Here is a 17,381-nt window from a genome sequence, read left to right on the forward strand (position 1 = left end):
GTAGATTCACTTGGGACAACACCATTATCCAAGAGGTTGGGTTCTATAGCCTCTCTCTATAACGATTGAAATAAAAAAGGATGGTGAGAAACTTTCCCTTGTCTTTATACTTTCCTGGGCAACCAGCTGGGAGCCGCTGACAGCATCCTGACACCTGCATGGCTTGGGGAACTTCATACAGACAGACTCATAAGAACATAGTTTAAGAAGAGCCTGCTGGATCAGGCCAGTGGCTCATCTAGTCCAGCAGCCTGTCATTACAGTGGCCAAACAGATGCCCAAGTGGAAAAACTTCCAGCAGGATTAGAGGACAAGAGACCGTTCCCCTCCTGGGGTTTCCAGCAACTGGGATTCAGAAGCACTGCTGCTTCTAGCTGTGGAGGTAGAGCTTAGCCACTGTGGCTAATAACCATCGCTAGCCCTCTCCTCTATGAATTTGCACCAGCCTAAGGATCCAGGTTGGTGGCCATCACTGCAGGAGGGAGTTCCATAGTTGAACCGTGAGCTGCATGGTTCTTCTTCCCACACTTTGCTTTCCAACAGAAGCACTAGAGCAGGCATCCCCAAACTCGGCCCTCCAGATGTTTTGGGACTACAATTCCCATCATCCCTGACCACTGGTCCTGTTAGCTAAGGATGATGGGAGTTGTAGTCCCAAAACATCTGGAGGGCTGAGTTTGGGGATGCTTGCACTAGAGCTTTCCAGGAGAGTCTCTGTAATGGATGGTATAACTCTTGCTTTAAAAAGGATGAGATTTTTTTCCAAGCAAATCTGAGTTAAAAGAATCTGCTTGGGCCCCCCCCCCACCAATGATGTATTTCATGGATCACCAGCTTGCGTACCTCCACTGCCGGTGGGCTTGAAGGCCACCTTCTTGCTGTTGGCATTTTGTACCTTCCTTTCAGAGCGGCCCCCTCCCACTCAGCACGGCGAATGCCCCACTCGGCTCCATGTGTTACGCTCAGGAGAGAAATACCTCCAGAGGGTTCCGCTATGAGCTGGCACCAGGATCCACCCCCTCTGCTGATCCACAGCCACATCTCTCCTCCACAAAGCAGCTGGTCCGCGCTTGGCACTGCGAGTCAGCATCCTACAGTTGGCCACGTCACCCATCGCTGCCACAAATATCTCATTCTTGGATCTAACTCAATGGAATCGAGTTCTTTCTCAAAATATCTTCTTCCAGGGGTAGGACGAGACTCTCTCTCTCTCTCTCTCTCTCTCTCTCTCTCTCTCTCTCTCTCTCTCTCTCTCTCTCAACCCCCCACCCCTCAACAACTTTGATTCTCCTCTTTACAGTTGCAGGTTTAAGCTGCAATTTCCAAAATGCGGACTGGGGCTGGTGCGAGTTGTAGGTTGAAACATTTGGAAGTCACCATGTATTTAAGATGGTGCTCAAGCGACATATTGGAACACATTGTATACGGAGTCAGACCAATGCTGCATCTAGCTCAGTACTGTCTACACTGACTGCTAGCTGCTCTCCAGGGTTTCAGACAGAAATGCCGAGGATTGATCCTGGGACTTTCTGCATGCAAACCAGATGCTCCACCACTGAGGATGTGTGTCTCAAAGTCTCCCACTGCAAGGAGCCCCCCTCCCATTACACCCCAGCCTAGCAAAAGTCTTCTCCACCTCCACCCACAACCCTTCCTACAGACCATACAGGAAGTCTATGCCTGTTTTATGGTTCACCGTCAGGAGCACTGCCTCTAGCAAAAAAGCTGCATTTAATATTGATAAGTTTTGCATTTTAAATATTTCTCAAGGACACAGAGGTCCTAGGATGGGTGCTCTCGAAATATGTTTGCAAGCAGAAGGAATATGCTTGCAGTTTTCTCTCCTTCAGAGAGGTTAAAAAAGAAGATACAGCCATTTGTGTATTTCCAATTTTTTTGTCCCCCTCACCTCAACATCATGCTTCCTCTAAGCCCACCAAAGATCTACAGATGAAGGGTTGCTTACTATTTTTAATAATAATAATAATAATAATAGTCGTAGTGGGAACTTGGGGATAAAAGAAAACATTTGGATGCTGCTTAGCTTTGCTCTCCTGCTATGTTGCTCTTTATTTTAAATACTGCTTAGCAGTTTTTCTTCCAAAAGAGATTGGCCACAGTGAGTTTCAGGACACCAAGGCAAACATAATAGGTGTTCTTGCCATTATACAAATCTATGGTGTCACCACATTTGGAATACTGTGTACAGTTCTGGTTGCCTCACCTCAAAAAGGATATTGTAGAGTTGGAAAAGGTTCAGAAAAGGAGAACCAGAATGATCAAGGGGAGGAAGCGACTTCCCTATGATGAAAACTTACATTGTTTGGGACTTTTTAGTTTAGAAAAAAGGCAAGTAAGACGGCACATGATAGACGTTTATAAAATAATGTGTGACGCGGAGAAAGTGGAAATGGAAAAGTTTTTCTCCTTCTCTCATGACACTAGAATTCGTGGACATCCGATGAAACTGAATGTTGGAAGATTTGGGAAGGATAAAAAGAAAGTTCTTCTTCATGCAGCACAGAATTAATCTATGGAACTCACTCCCATGGTAGGTAGGGATGACCACCAGCTTGGATGGCTTCCAAAGAGGATTGGACAGATTCAAGGAGGGTATCAATGACTGCTAGCCACAACCAGAGGAGGAGAGAGAGGGCTCTTGTGTTCAATTCTTGCTTGTGGGTTTCACACAGGCATCTCTTTGGCCTCTGTGAGAAAAGAATGCTGGACTGACCCAGCTCTTAAAATGTTCTTATATTTCAGACACCTTTGCTGAACAGTTTCCAATGCTTAAGGCTTGTTTGTACAGACCAGTCTACCCAGATACAAAATTCTGATAGGTGTATTTGTTTAAAAACTGTTGTTTCCCCCGTTTTTTTAATTTAATTTTGTACATCTACAAAAGGTGTATTTGTTTAAAAACTGTTGTTTCCCCCCTGTTTTTTAATTTAATTTTGTACATCTACTTGTCTTTAAAGTTTGATTTTACCAGTGTTTTCCTTTTGACTATTTTTTACTGTTTTTACCTAAACCGCTTGGAGATTTTTTTTTTTTTGCTGATTAAGCACTATGTAAAGCTTTCCAGATAAGGGGGGGGGGAGAGAAACACAGCCTGTATTCAGGGAAAAGAGCTCTCCCTGAGAGGCCACTTCCCACCAATATTTACCTGATTCAGCACTCCCCCCACCCCATACAAAGACTCTTGCATTAAAGGGCACTTAGCTGGTACCTTTTGGAGAAGCCATTGGGTGGGCATAGAGAGAAATGCCAACCAGCTTAAACAAACAGAGACAGAATGCCTCAGGCATTCTGGAATCACAAGTAGGATGAAAATTGGGGTGGGCTCAACATCAGCCAGTTAGGTCACCATTTAAAGGTAAAGGTAAAGGTAAAGGTAAAGGTAAAGGACCCCTAGATGGTTAAGCCCAGTCGAAGACAACTATGGGGTTGTGGCGCTCATCTCGCTTTCAGGCTGAAGGAACCAGTGTTTGTCCACAGACAGCTTTCCGGGTCATGTGGCCAGCATGACTTAACCACTTCTGGTGCAACGGAACACTGTGACAGAACCCAGAGCACATGGAAATGCCATTTACCTTCCTGCCACAGCAGTACCTATTGATCTACTTGCACTGGCATGCTTTCGAACTGCTAGGTTGGCAGGAGCTGGGACAGAGCAACGGGAGCTCACCCCGTCACGGAGATTTGTAACGCTGACTTTCTGATTGGCAAGCCCAAGAGCCACAGCGCCACCCGCATTCCTACATCACCATGTGCAAGAGGAAGGCTAAGGAAAACCAACAGACTGCTTGCCCCTTTTCTTCCCCAGGTCTTCAAAGCTGACTGCCTTTCCATGCTCCACCTGCGTGGAGAGATATATTTGGGGCAGAACACAGCAGATGCTCTTGGCAGCTCCAGGAAAATATATTGCATGTAAATTGCAATTCACAGGCGGGGCCTCCTTGAAGTTGACAGTGGTAGCATTTGTGCTGATTCCTCAAGAAAGCTGCTGATTGATCTTCACTATTTTGCAATATGGACAAAAAAACCCTGCCATGTTCACCCTCCATATATTGCTCCCTGCCCAATGCCTTCCTGTACCAACAAAAGGCCTCTGAACCACAAATGCTGATCCGAATGTGTTTTATTGGTATATATTTGCTTTCCTTGGACCTTTCAAACATTCCAGATATCGACTGCCCATCTGTACAGGACATAGACTGGTGCTGCAGCTGGAAAAGCAGATTGCAAACTCAACCACACATAATCTTCATGGTGCCCAGAGATCTACCTCTGGGCATGAGAGAGTGAGCTCATCCTACCTGCAATGTCAAAAGCTGACCCACAGATGGCAGATGAAGACCAGCACCTTGGGAGAGATGGAGGAGGGGGAGCATTTGCCTCACCCCACCTGACCCGGAGTCCTTGATGTGAGCGTTGAAGATGCGAGAAAAACACAGAGCCCTCCCTAAACCCACAGAAATGGCTCCGGGCCATCTCTTCCAACCACATGGCAGGAAATGGGATCCCAAGCTATTTAATGCATGCACACAAAAACAGACAGCCCCCACCCCAACCCTCCCCAGCATCACTCAATACAATCTGGATGGAAGAAGGGACGATGGTCACAGTCTTCTCAAACACACTCAGGTTCGCCATTTCGTGCTTGGAGATTTCCCACAGAGGTGATTTCGGGATGACCACAGCGCACAAGTGGGATTTCCGTGGGGGGACCAATAGCCATGGGGTACTCCCTACATTCCTGACGGGGCCTCCTGGCAGTCCACTGGGAACCCCTTTTGCTGTGCATGTGGCAAAGCTACAATGTCTGTTCTTGCTCAAAGAATGAGAGGTTTGGGATTTGGGGAGGCTCAGCGGCAGTCAAACCAAAGCCACAACCGCTCGGGCTTAGCAAGTGGAGATTCGAGGATTTCAAAAACGAAACGGAAAAAAACGAAGTCCTCAACCCAGGTTGCCCATGAGGGGCAGGACCCCCGCCGAGGGTTTCTTCTGAAAAACAAAGTTTCACTGGTTACACCATCACAGGGGGCGGGTCATGTCATGCAGTCTCAACGATACACCTCTATACATGGCAGCCAGCAGGGCAGCTCTGACTGCCAGGACTCTCAGCCAACCAGGGGCGCGGCTGGCCTCAGACCGGCGTGGTTCGTCTGTTGCCTGGATTGTTGTGTAAGGACTCCTTGAACTCTTTGGGGAGGGAGTTGTGAATCTGTAAAAACCCGTGATCTCTCTCTGAGTTGAGCAGTGTCCCAATAGTCAGCTTGGAAGGATCCCTGGAGAGGGTGAACATGGAGATGTCGGTGGATGGGATGGTGTTGAAGCCTTTGCCGATGGGGGACAGGTCCCTGGACCTGGGCTCTGTGGAGCGGGAGCTGGATCTCCTCCGGAACCGGTACCGGTAGGTAGGCAAGCGGGCAAAGGTGGACTTCTTCAGCAGCGCCACGGAATGGGTCTTGGCTCGGATCTGGCGGTGCTTCTCGATGTACATATGGACGGCAATCACCCCCACCATCTCAGCAATGATGAAGGATAAGGCCCCGAAGTAGAAGGACCAGCCGTAGGAGTAACTCTTCTTGGAGTCGCTCTGCCCAGGGTCCCCGGCGTTGGCAGAGATGTAAACTATAATCCCGATGATGTTGCTTAGCCCTGAAGGGAAGAATCAGAGGAGGACTAAAGTGACTTTGTGTCCGGGAGCCAACAGGGAGAACAGGTCATTTGCAGAACAGAGAAAGACAGTGGCACGCTGGTTAACATACAGTTAGTTTCATTATTAAGGAAGCAGAGCAGAGAACACACAGGGGCTTCTAAGGGTTGTTCCTGTCTAGATGAAGCAGTTGCCTGGACTGAATTGTAACTCCCCACCTTCACTCTTTAACCAAAAGAACTCTCTCTGTTTCTGCCTGGCTCTCTGCTCTGTGACATGCAGTAGATTCCTTGTTCTAGGAGGGTGGGGGGAGGAAGAGGCTTGCAAACTGTCAGCAGAGAAGTTGTCAGGATGGCTCTGGTGGAGCTGTTAAATCTGATTCCTGTGAACCAGGGCACCTGCCTGTTTCCTCCTCTTCATCCTCCTTCAAGCTCCCAGCCTCCAGCACTTCCCAGCTTTCCCCCCTCCTCTGGGGTGTTGCCGGTTTCCCACCACCAGGAGCCAGGATCCAAACCCTCTCCCTCTGCGCTTTCCCTGGGGGGCTCTTGGTCAGGTGGCTTCCGCCACTCTTCCTCATCCAGCCAGTTCTTGACACTCATCCGGTCAGGGGAGATGAATGGGACTCTGCAGTATGCAAGGGATGAGCCGGTGGTACACAAACACCAACATATTTTGGCAAGTCATGCTATTTTCAATTCAGCTCCCATAAGGAAACACTTTTGCTCCCACCCTTCTGGCTCCATTTGGTCTCTTCCAACTTTGCATGCCTATGAATGGAATATCTGGGTAAAGGTAAAAGGTACCGTAAAGGGACGCCTGACCATTAGGTCCAGTCGCGGATGACTCTGGGGTTGTGGCGCTCATCTCACTTTACTGGCCAAGGGAGCCAGCGTACAGCTTCCGGGTCATGTGGCCAGCATGACTAAGCCACTTCTGGTGAACCAGAGCAGTGCACGGAAATGCCGTTTACCTTTCTGCTGGAGTGGTACCTATTTACCTACTTGCACTTTGATGTGCTTTCGAACTGCTAGGTTGGCAGCAGCAGGGACCAAACAATGGGAAGTCACCCCGTCATGGGGATTCGAACCGCCGACCTTCTGATCGGCAAGCCCTAGGCTCTGTGGTTTAACCCACAGTGCCACCTGCATCCCGATGTATCTGGGTATCTGTCCCAAAAGGGCCATAGAGCAGAAGATCTGCCCTGAAAGCAGAGGGTTCCAGGTTCATCCCCCGACATCTCCAGGTAGGACTGGGAGTGTCCACTGCTTGACAGCTATCAAAGAGCTTCCAGCATTCCTGCCTGACACCAGCACCAGTCAACACCCCAGGGGCTGGTCTCTGTGTGAAACCGGAGGGGGGGCACCCTTTCAGCTAACATGCATGAGGCAGGCCCCCCCTTGCCTCCTTGCCACAGAGGAGCTTTGTGTTGCATTAAAGAGCCAAGAGCATTTTGTTTGCTGTTTTGCTACTCTACTCCTCTCAGCCGAAGAAGTGAGAACAATGCTCTCTGTCTTTTTTTTTTTAGGGTGGAACATTTGCGGAGCAAGCCCAAGACAAAAGATTTCCTGGAGACAAAGATACTGTCACGAAATAGCCCATGACAGCAGTCAGGAAGGAAGCCATTTGCCACTCGCTCACATTCCTCTCCAGATGGCTGCTCCTCTCCAGATGTTGAATTGGCCAGGGCAGTGCAAAGGCACAGCAACCTCCTGGGAATGGGAGAGGCCTGGTTTCAGCAGGTTCTTCCAAACCAGTGTTTCTTTCCAAACCAGTGGGTGGTACTGCCCCCTGGGGGGTCACTAGGATTCTTGGGGAGGGGTTGCTAAGAGTCGGGGGTGGGGCAGGGGGCACCAGAAGTGTAAATGAATATCAGCCTTCGAAAAGCTGGTATCACTGGATCATGTTAATCAGAGTCATTGAATTAATTAAACCACATAGTTTTAATTGGATTTTGAATAAACGTGCAATTAATTGTTACTGTTTCAAATTTTATTGTGTGACTATCTTTCTTAGTGGGTCGTGGAAACCACTCTTCTGAATAATGCTTTTTATAGGGCAGGCCTGTGCAGGGGGTGGGGCAGCTGGGTACACTTGCCCTGGGCCTCAGAGGGCTAAGCTGGCTGGGCTACCTTGCCAGAGGCTGCCTGGTTTGTGTGTGTGTGTGTTTATAACTTCATTCTAACAAGACTCCCACCTTGGACCTCAGATAAGCTCTGTACAGCCTGTTATAGGGCAGGGCAGGGCAGGGCAGGGCAGGGCAGGGCAGGGCAGGGCAGGGCAGGGCAGGGCAGGGCAGGGCAGGGCAGGGCAGGGCAGGGCAGGGCAGGGTTTACCCAAGTATCCCGGAAACATGGGCCACCCCATTTTCTTGTGTGAGAGCACAGTGGCCATTTGGGGTGCTGTGATCTCAAGTGATAACATACCAAGACCTCACCCAGAAAAAAGCACCCCCCCCAGTTTTTCCCCAGGGCTGCAATCTCATGGTGCATTTTTTGTGTGTTTTGTGTCGCCCTGAAAAAAGCATGCTTTTTGCGCTAAGTTATCTCACACTGGTCACATGACTTTTAGAAGACATCTGAAGGCAGCCCTGTTTAGGGAAGCTTTTAATGTTTAATAGATTATTGCATTTTAATGTTCTGTTCTGTTAGAAGCCGCTCAGAGTGGCTGGGGAGGCTCAGCCAGATGGGCGGGGTATAAATAATAAATTATTATTATTATTATTATTATTATTATTATTATTATTATTATTATTGACGGGAGCATGGGAGGGAACACATGGACCCTGGTTCGGGGACTCAAGGTGTTGGAGGGTATAGTAGGTTAGGGGGCACTAGAATGAGTCTATGGAATCAAGGGGGCTGTGGCCTCCCAAAGCTGACTGCTTTGATTGGTGGAATTTGCAGTACTACAGGTACCACAACATACCTATTCTGCATTTGCAAGAACTTGATCATTTAACGTGGCACAGAAAGGCAGCAGAATGAGACTGTCGAGAAAAGGCAGCCTGGAACAGGTGCATTTTGAAAGCTTGCTTGCAAGCCTGAGCAGAATCCGTCCTGCTGGGAGTTCTAGAACTGTGGAGCCACCAGAGAGGAAGTGCTTGTACTACCAACTTCATTTATTTTCCTGGTGGCCATACAAGGGGGATCTCAGAACCTGGCCTTAAATATCTGGGCAGGATTGTATGGCTGGAGGGAGTCCTTCAGCTACCTTGGTCCCAAGACATTTCTGTTTTCCAGTGGTTACCCTTTTACAGTACTGTGCTGCCCTGAATTATCTTATTTACTCCTCTGGTGGTTTCCCTAAAGGCAATTGCATCCTGCCAAGAAACAAAGGTTGACTTAGCTTTCCAGAAAATGCAGAGCATCCTCAGAAAAGCACAGCATTTTCCAACACACACACACACACACACACACACAGAGAGAGAGAGAGAGAGAGAGAGAGAGAGAGAGAGAGAGAGAGAGAGAGAGAGAGAGAGAGAGACAGCTTAGCTAAGACATCACACAGGGCTTATCAGCTCAACCTTTAACTTCAGAATTAAGATGCTGCTGTTGAGCGCCAATTCTGAGTTTTGTAAAATACATCAAAGTACACAGAAACTGCTCTGAGAGGGATTCTGGGGCTTCAAATCCCTTTGAAGCTGCTGTTCCTGCAGCAGCAGCTCAGAGACATAAGAAGTTGCCTTATACTGAGTCAGACCTTTGACACTTCCAGCTCAGCATTGCCGACATTGATGGGCAGCAGCTCTCCGGGGTGTCAGGTAGGGAACATTCCAGACCTACCTGGAGACGCAGAGAATTGGACCTGGGACCTTCTGCATGCCAAGCAGGGGCTGTGCCTACTAAGCTTTGGCCCTTCGTGACCTAAGCAGTAGTTCTTGGCAAGGGTTAATGGGCAAGGAGGAGGAGGAGGGCTCAACCTACACACAGAATCACTGCATCCCATATCCAAATTGGGAGATGTTGGGGGACGAACCTGGAACCCTCTGCTTTCAGGGCAGATGTTCTGCTCTATGGCCCTTTTGGGACAGGTACCCAGATATCCCATTCAAAGGCATGCAAAGTTGTAAGAGACCATATGGAGCCAGAAGGGTGGAAAGCAAAAGTGTTTCCTTCCGGGAGTACGGTATCCAAATCTGTTTGGCCCCCCATTGCTGGGAATCAGCCTTGGCAGCAAAGGCCAGAGCTTTAATCTTATGCCAGGCGGCATATACAGTGGAGAAGTGACTTGGGACTCACCTGCCGATACAAAAAAAATCCCTGCACTCAAGATGACGTTGAGTTGGCTCTTGTAGAACTCACTGGCTGCCACACAGAGACCTCCGAAGAACAGCAGACCCACACTCAAGATGGGGAAGATACTGGATGCTCTCACTGCACCTGGACGAGGAGGAGCAAGCAGAAGGGGAAGAGGCAAATCCTGCTCAGTCTACACTCACAGAATCATGGAATCATAGAACTGTAGAGTTGGAAGCCACCACAAGGACCATCTAGTCCAACCTCCTGCAATGAAGGAATCTTTTGCCCAACACGGGGCTCAAACCCACGACCCTGAGATTAAGAGCCTCATACTCTATCGACTAAGCTATCCCTCACATCATTACCGTAGCATGTTAGTTAAAGCACTAGTGGAGGCTGGTCCATTCAGGCGACTGGTAATATGACATATTTATTACATTAGTACCCCACCTTTTCCTCCAAGGGGCTCAAGGTGGCGTGTGTGGTTCTCCTCCTGCTCATTCTATCCTCATAACAACCATGAGAGGTTGAGGCCGAGAGGGACAGTGATTGGGTCAAGGGAGCTTCATGGCCGAGCGGGGAGTCTCAGTCTATGTTAGTGCTGGTTTAGTTGCAGGTCAGCACGGAGACTCAGAGACGAGCGGTAAAGTTTTAAAAGAAACAGAATACAAACAGAGAAACCTATGGACAAGACTGGCCCCAGTAAAGCAGTCTTAAACTCTGTAGGGGAGGGCCCTCCCCCTCCCCTTGTGCTCTCTCTGCTTTTTGCTCTGCAAAGCTCTTGGAGACAAGACAGGAGGGGAGCTGAATACAGTAGAACTGGCTGGCTCCAGTTATAATCTCCATTATAACTGCTTTTAATTAACTTGTGCATGGATTACCCTGAGAGGGTGGTTTAGAAGGCAATGAAAACGGGAGGACCCTCCCCCCACTTACAAAGGGTTATGTTCTGGGACCCCGCATGCAGAAGTGAAATAGTGGGAAGCACCCTCTAAGCACCCTTAAATTTCCCTCTCTGCCACGCTCTCTCCAATCCAGACCAAATATACCGTATCCAAAAATATCCACAACTTGAACTGAAGCTCTGGGGTTGGCTGCAGGCTGCAGGATGAGCTGAAAAGTGGCTGCTTCTGCTACTGTACCACACACATCAGCTGTTAGTCAGGGAGGCTGAGCAGCCTAAATAAAGTCCTGCTGCGCCTCCAGTCTCTTCAGGGCTTCCTCCGCCCTCACTGATGTCCATTTCAGGCTCTGGGGAGGACTCTCCAGCTCTCGCCAGCCACTTCCAGGTTTGGATTGAATTAGTTATTTATTTCCTGGCGCCATGCGTATATGTGGTCGTGTGCAAGTCGTTCGCATGGAAGTGGAGGGATGCCTGCACATTCATGATGATGAGGATGAAGGAGGAGGAGGAGCAGGAGGAGACAAAACGAGAGTTACCGTAGTTGGCTCTGCCTGTCACTGGCTCTGGCGCCACCTACTGTTGGACTCCCTTCCTTCTGCCCCACCAGTCACTACTGCTCTATGGAGACACATTGTGATAGTGAGTCTGCGAAGGGCGCTGTTCCCACATCGGTTCCGCTGCACACAAGCCAAATAATACCGTATCTCAACGTGGGAATCGGTTCTCCAGACCGACAGAATAATTTCTTGCATTTTTGCTATTTCCTACATCTTGCCAGCCCGGGCAGCTGCCTAGATTTCTCCTCCTGAAGATCAGGTAAGCCCTGGAGCTTTCAATTTACTGAGAACATTTTTTTTTTATAGAAAGGACTATATCCTCCGCTATGTGATAAGGGATGAATTTGTTTGGTCTGCTTGTCACCGAGGACTGACTCGAATTGACGTTTCCAAATTCTATTGTGGATCAGAATGCAACTATCAGCTGGGCTATGCACAGAGGCACCAGCTTCCAAGGGTGATATGGGAGACAGGCAATGTCACGTGTGTGACATTGTGTGCGATGTCAGGGCATCAGAACAAGCCGGGGGCAGAACCGAATGTGGCGGCAGTATGGCTTCAATGACTGGTGGCTCCTCCTCCTCCTGCCATCACTACTGGCGGGGGGCTGATTCAACCGTCTTTCTCCTCCATGGCAAGAGGAGAAGGAGAAAGACCCAGTCACTGAAGCCATGCCATGCTTGGCTTCATGTTCAGCCTCCTCTGCCCTCTGATTTTTTGTGACATTAGGGGGTATAATATTGGAGGGTGCTCACAAGGGCTCAGCCCCCGTGAGTTGGCGCCCGTGACTATGCAGTTTGGTCCAAAAATGTCTGCATTAAGATATGCATCTTTACAATACAAATGCAAACAAAATACATATTTTGGGAAGGAAATGCACTGGAAAATGCGTATTTTCCAGGAAACATTGGGTACAAAACACACATCATTTACATGTGGATTTTTCATGGGTTCTTTAGGAAAGTCTGCAAAAATAGGGGGCAGAACAGAGCTATGACTGAGGGAAGCGGATAAGGGTGGGGCTTAAGCCGATCTGTCCATCCCTTCACTCATCTCATTCTGTCCAGGTGACTGGATTTTGAAAGTAGTATAAAAACTTGTGATGAGGGACGGGTAGAAATTCAACTTTGTTTGCATTTGGATGAGAAACTGCCTAACTCACCCTTGAAGAACTGAAACACAGGGATCCGTTGAAATTTGGACTTAATTAGCAACGCAGCTCTCTAGCCAAAAATAAAATGTAGAGAAATGCATATACTTGGGGAAAACATGCTTAAAATTGATGAGAATGACATTCAGCGATGCATTGTATTAGGAAAACACAAGATGAGCCTGCTGGATCAGACCAAGGGCCCATCTAGTCCAGCATCCTGTTCTTACAACGGCCTGTCAGATGCCCCAAGAGGAAACCCTCAAGTAAGACCTGAGCACAAAAACAGCTCTCCCTGCTTGTGATTCCCAGCACCTGGCATTCAGAGGCATGATTTCCCAGTGCAAAAAATATGAAATATGCCTGCCATAGAGAAATGTGTTTATCTGGAGAAATTCACACAGAAAGGTGACCAAGTTTCATGAGGATTAAAAAAAGCAAAAGCAAAAGAACCCTCAAACTGCTGCAGAAATATGAATTGTATTCAATATTGGGAGAACGAGAGAATCAAAATGGACAGATTTGCCTATCCCTTTCAGAGATACGATCTTTCGATGATGTCAGCCCAAGGGAGAAAAGGACATTGCCATAAATGAATGAAATAAGGAAAGTGATTAGTTAATGCACTGCATTGAGAAACCCACCCTTGATGCTCAGGGGAAATTCAAAAAGCTCCATCAGAAGTGGGATTCACACATACTATGACAAGGAAATCTCCAGCTGGATTTTGCTGGCTACTTAGTTCTCTACAGAGCCCCACCCCTTCTGTGTGTAGGCACGCCCACCCCACCCCCCAGCACAGAATTGTAGTTTCCCGGGAGGTTTAAAACCTTACGCAGGAGGTATTCAGCCGCATCCTGGTCATAGTCAGCATCTTCTGGGAAATGATTGATTTGCTTACAGATTCCTCTGAACGTCCCTAAGGAATAAAGAAGAGAAAATATGCTTAAGAACAACATAAGAGCTCTACTGGATCAGACCCCTGGCCCATTCAGTTCAGCACCTTTGTCTCCCCCAGCACACTCTCTCATTCCAGCACACTCACACAGGCATCCTAGAAACAAAGAATTGTAGATTCGGAAAGGATCTCAAGGGTCGACTAGTCCAGCGTTTCTCAACCGCTGTTCCGCGGCACACTAGTGTGCTGTGAGACGCTGGCTGGTGTGCCGCGACGTGCGGCGACGAGAAGGGCGATTTGCATTGTCACGTGCCTGACGGCCGCCAATACGCAGCACTGACCCGCCAGAAAGCAATATTTCTCCTCCTCTTTCCCAAAGCTCAGTGCAAATGAGCCTGGTGGCCGCCAATACACAGCGCTGACCCGCCGGAAAGCAATATTTGGCAAGTGTTTCTTACAGTCATAATTATAATATAGGGCGGCACAGAGTTTAATTTTTTAACTTTTTTAATGGTGGTGTGCCTCGTGATTTTTTTCACGGAACAAGTGTGCCGTGGCCCAAAAAAGGTTGAGAAACACTGGACTAGTCTAACCCTTTGCAATGCTGACAAAAAAAAACAACCCACCCACTTGCCCTCTGTTAAATTCTCACAGTCCGTCTTAAAACTGTCCAACATGGTGGCCAGCACCAGATCCCAAGTGGATTTCATAGTTTTACTATGATAGGGTTGGAAGGCAGCCTCAAAGGTTTACCCACCCCCATTGATGCAGAAAATACCCACAGCATCCCCGATAGGTTGCCACCTGGAATCTAAAAACCTCTAGTGAACAACAGCCCACCATTCTCCAAGCCGTTCAGTTTCCCTGCCAGACAATTTTGATTGTTCAGGTTCATAAGTTTGCTGTTCTAGCCAACGACGGCCATGGCAAATGTGTATTGGTCAACAGTATTGATAATATAGCACAGGATATACATCCATAAAATAAAAATTCATATTATAAAAAAGATTTTTCCAAGTTCCTGAGCATTGTGTACCTCTGACAGCTCCAATTCTAATATTATTTTGCCTTTTTAAAATCAAATTTGCCAGCATCCACGCTGTAAGAGACAGAATTTACCAGAGACACCAACACAATCAAATCAAATCAAGCCAAAACAATTTATAGCGATTTTATCTAACTCCTTTCCCTTGATTTATTTATTTTTTGGCAGCCAGTGCATAGAGGGCCACTCTCTGTGTTACGCAGCTATTATTGCCACTCCAAAGAAACCGAACCATTTCTGCCAGGGTGTTGCTACTTGCTTATGTAAAGAAAGGTTTCTGAAAGTGATCTCTTGTATCTCTATAATAAGGGGCAGGCTAGCAGAGAATGAGAGGTGTCTTCCACCTGAGATGGACCATAAAGACCAAGTCTGCCTGTGTATAGGAGCTTGTTTTAACAACATTCAAGATGGGCGGTAGGTTTCACATGGAGATGCTGCTCAATAAAGGCATTTCTTAAGGAAACTGGTGAGAGTTTGGTCAGAGAACCAGCTCTAAAATGCCCTGTCCTCAAGAGTGGGTATCAAGGGGGAAATCTGGTGTTTCTAATTAGCTGTAGGTCCCTTCTGGATTCTATCCAGAAGAGCCAATCCCTTAGTTGACACGTATTCAAGGTCAAAGCAGAGCTCAGATCTGGAAAATAATGATAGTCTAGAACATCTGGACAAGCTGCTTCCCAGAATTGGTTATCACCCAGTTCCATATAGCACAGGAAAATGCTCAATAGGCATATGGTAGTAGCAATTTAAAATAAATATACTTTAACTGAGCACAGTCTGCTCTTGCCGTAATTGTTGGCCAGTCGGATTCTGTATGAAGAAGAGCTGCAGATATTCCTGATGGTAGAGAGTATAGCTTCTGAAAAAAATATTATTCTGCAGTTTCCAAAATTTTAATGGAGTTCAAATCAGAGCAAGCGCTTTGCTACAAAATATCTTTAGGTTCAATCAGCTGCCCTTCCTTATTGCAATAGAACAGTGTTTCTCAACCTTTTTTGGGCCACGGCACACTTGTTCCGTGAAAAAAATCACGAGGCACACCACCATTAAAAAAGTTAAAAAAATTAACTCTGTGCCGCCCTATATTATAATTATGACTGTAAGAAACACTTGCCAAATATTGCTTTCCGGTGGGTTAGTGTTGTGTATTGGCAGCCGCCAGGCTTGTTTACACTGAGCTTTGGGAAAAAGAGGAGGAGAAATATTGCTTTCCGGCGGGTCAGCTTTATGTATTGGCGGCCGCCAGGCTCGTTTGCATTGAGCTTTGGGAAAGAGGAGGAGAAATATTGCTTTCCGGCGGGCCAGTGGTGTTTATTGGCGGCCGCCAGGCACGTGACAATGCAAATCGCCCTTCTCGTCACCGCACGTCGCGGCACACCAGCCAGCGTCTCGCGGCACACTAGTGTGCCGCGGAACAGTGGTTGAGAAACGCAGCAATAGAAGTCCATCAATGTCCTTATGGATTTCTGTGCTTTCACTTTCACTGTCTTCATATGACACTTCTAGGAGAGGGGTTCACTAAAGGGTACACCCAAGTATCTAAATGAGTGAATTTGTTCTATAACGTGCTGATCTAAGCACCATTTATAACTAGGACTGTGCCAAAAATCTTGGTCTTAATTTTTCTGTTAACAGTATGTGCTGAACGCTTTCAATAGATTTTTTGGGGGGGGGCAATTGGGAAAGAGAGAGGAGCACTAAATCATCTGCATACATCAACATTAAGATATTTCTGTGCCTAATTACTGGAGAGGGGGAGTTTGAATTGGCTAAATATGGCACCAAATCGTTAATATAAACGTTAAAAAGAGCGGGAGCCAGAGTGCAACCTTGTTTCACTCCTTATGACATTTTAAAAGCATCAGTCATACCACCATTTAAACCTACTCTGACCCTCTTTTCTGTATTACTGTATAGTTCTTGGATCAATAGCAGAAGTCTGCAGTCAATGTTAGCAATTTGAAATTTCTCCCACAGTTTGTTTTGATTAATAGAGCTGGATGCAGCAGCAAGATCAATAAAGGCCACATAAAGACTATCCTTAATGTTCTTAGTATATTTCCTTACAATACGGTTCAGAGTAAAACTTTAATCAATGGTTCTGTATCCTGTTCTGAATCCTGTTTGTTCTTCATGAAAAATGTTATCTTGCAAACCGGTCTGATGATTTTTGAAGGATGCATATAGCTCTGAGATGTCTAACAAGCTAATCGGCTGATAGTTTTGTGGATCCTTCCTATCACCTGTCTTATAAATCAGGAAAATGATACTCATTTTCCATCCAGAGGGCATTTGGCTAATATTGTTGATGGTGGTAAATACCGTAAGCCAGATGAGATAGACATCTGCCATTCTAAATATCCCTTAGAGAGCTCAGGTAGAAGAATATCTTCTCCAGGAGCTTTATTTGATTTCAGGCAGGAAATGAGGGCCTTTATCTCAGTAAGTAGAGCACAAAACTCTTAATCTCAGGGTCGTGGGTTTGAGACCCACGTTGCATGAAAGATTCCTGCATTGCAGGGGGTTGGACTAAATGACCCTCATGGTCTCTTCCAACTCTACAAGAGCCAGTGTGGTGTAGTGGTTAAGAGCGGTAGACTCGTAATCTGGGGAACCGGGTTCGCGTCTCCGCTCCTCCACATGCAGCTGCTGGGTGACCTTGGGCTAGTCACACTTCTCTGAAGTCTCTCAGTCCCACCCACCTCACAGGGTGTCTGTTGTGGGGGAGGAGGGGAAAGGAGATTGTTAGCCACTTTGAGACTCCTTCGGGTAGTGGTAAAGCGGGATATCAAATCCAAACCCCTCCTCCTCCTCCTCCTCCTCCTCCTCCTCCTCCTCCTCCTCCTCCTCCTCCTCCTCCTCCTCCTCCTCCTCCTCCTCCTCTTCTTCTTCTTCTTCTTCTTCTTCTTCTTCTTCTTCTTCTTCTTCTT

The 17,381-nt window shown here is 47.4% G+C and overlaps 1 protein-coding gene across 1 annotated transcript; it reads right to left on the reverse strand.

The window, feature by feature from the left end:
* Positions 1-3,061: 3,061 nt before the first annotated feature.
* On the reverse strand, positions 3,062-14,119 carry CACNG3 (calcium voltage-gated channel auxiliary subunit gamma 3). The gene is made up of 4 exons (XM_088657258.1): positions 14,062-14,119; positions 13,347-13,430; positions 9,901-10,041; positions 3,062-5,664 (listed from the first exon to the last, which is right to left on the reverse strand). Exons 1-4 carry the CDS (start codon positions 14,117-14,119, stop codon positions 5,150-5,152), a joined length of 798 nt encoding a protein of 265 aa, XP_088513384.1. The 3' UTR covers positions 3,062-5,149.
* Positions 14,120-17,381: the final 3,262 nt, after the last annotated feature.

This window comes from Zootoca vivipara, chromosome 13, assembly GCF_965207765.1.
Source record: "Zootoca vivipara chromosome 13, rZooViv2.hap1.1, whole genome shotgun sequence".
NCBI lineage: Eukaryota > Metazoa > Chordata > Lepidosauria > Squamata > Lacertidae > Zootoca > Zootoca vivipara.

Coding starts and splice junctions, on each gene's coding strand:
- CACNG3 (XM_088657258.1), bottom strand. CDS start 14,119: ATGAAATCCACTTGGGATCTGGTGCTGGCCACCATGTTGGACAGTTTT. Junction 13,431..14,061: donor GGACAGTTTTAAGACGGACT/GTGAGAATTTAA, acceptor TTTATTCCTTAG/GGACGTTCAGAGGAATCTGT. Junction 10,042..13,346: donor TGCGGCTGAATACCTCCTGC/GTAAGGTTTTAA, acceptor CTCCTCGTCCAG/GTGCAGTGAGAGCATCCAGT.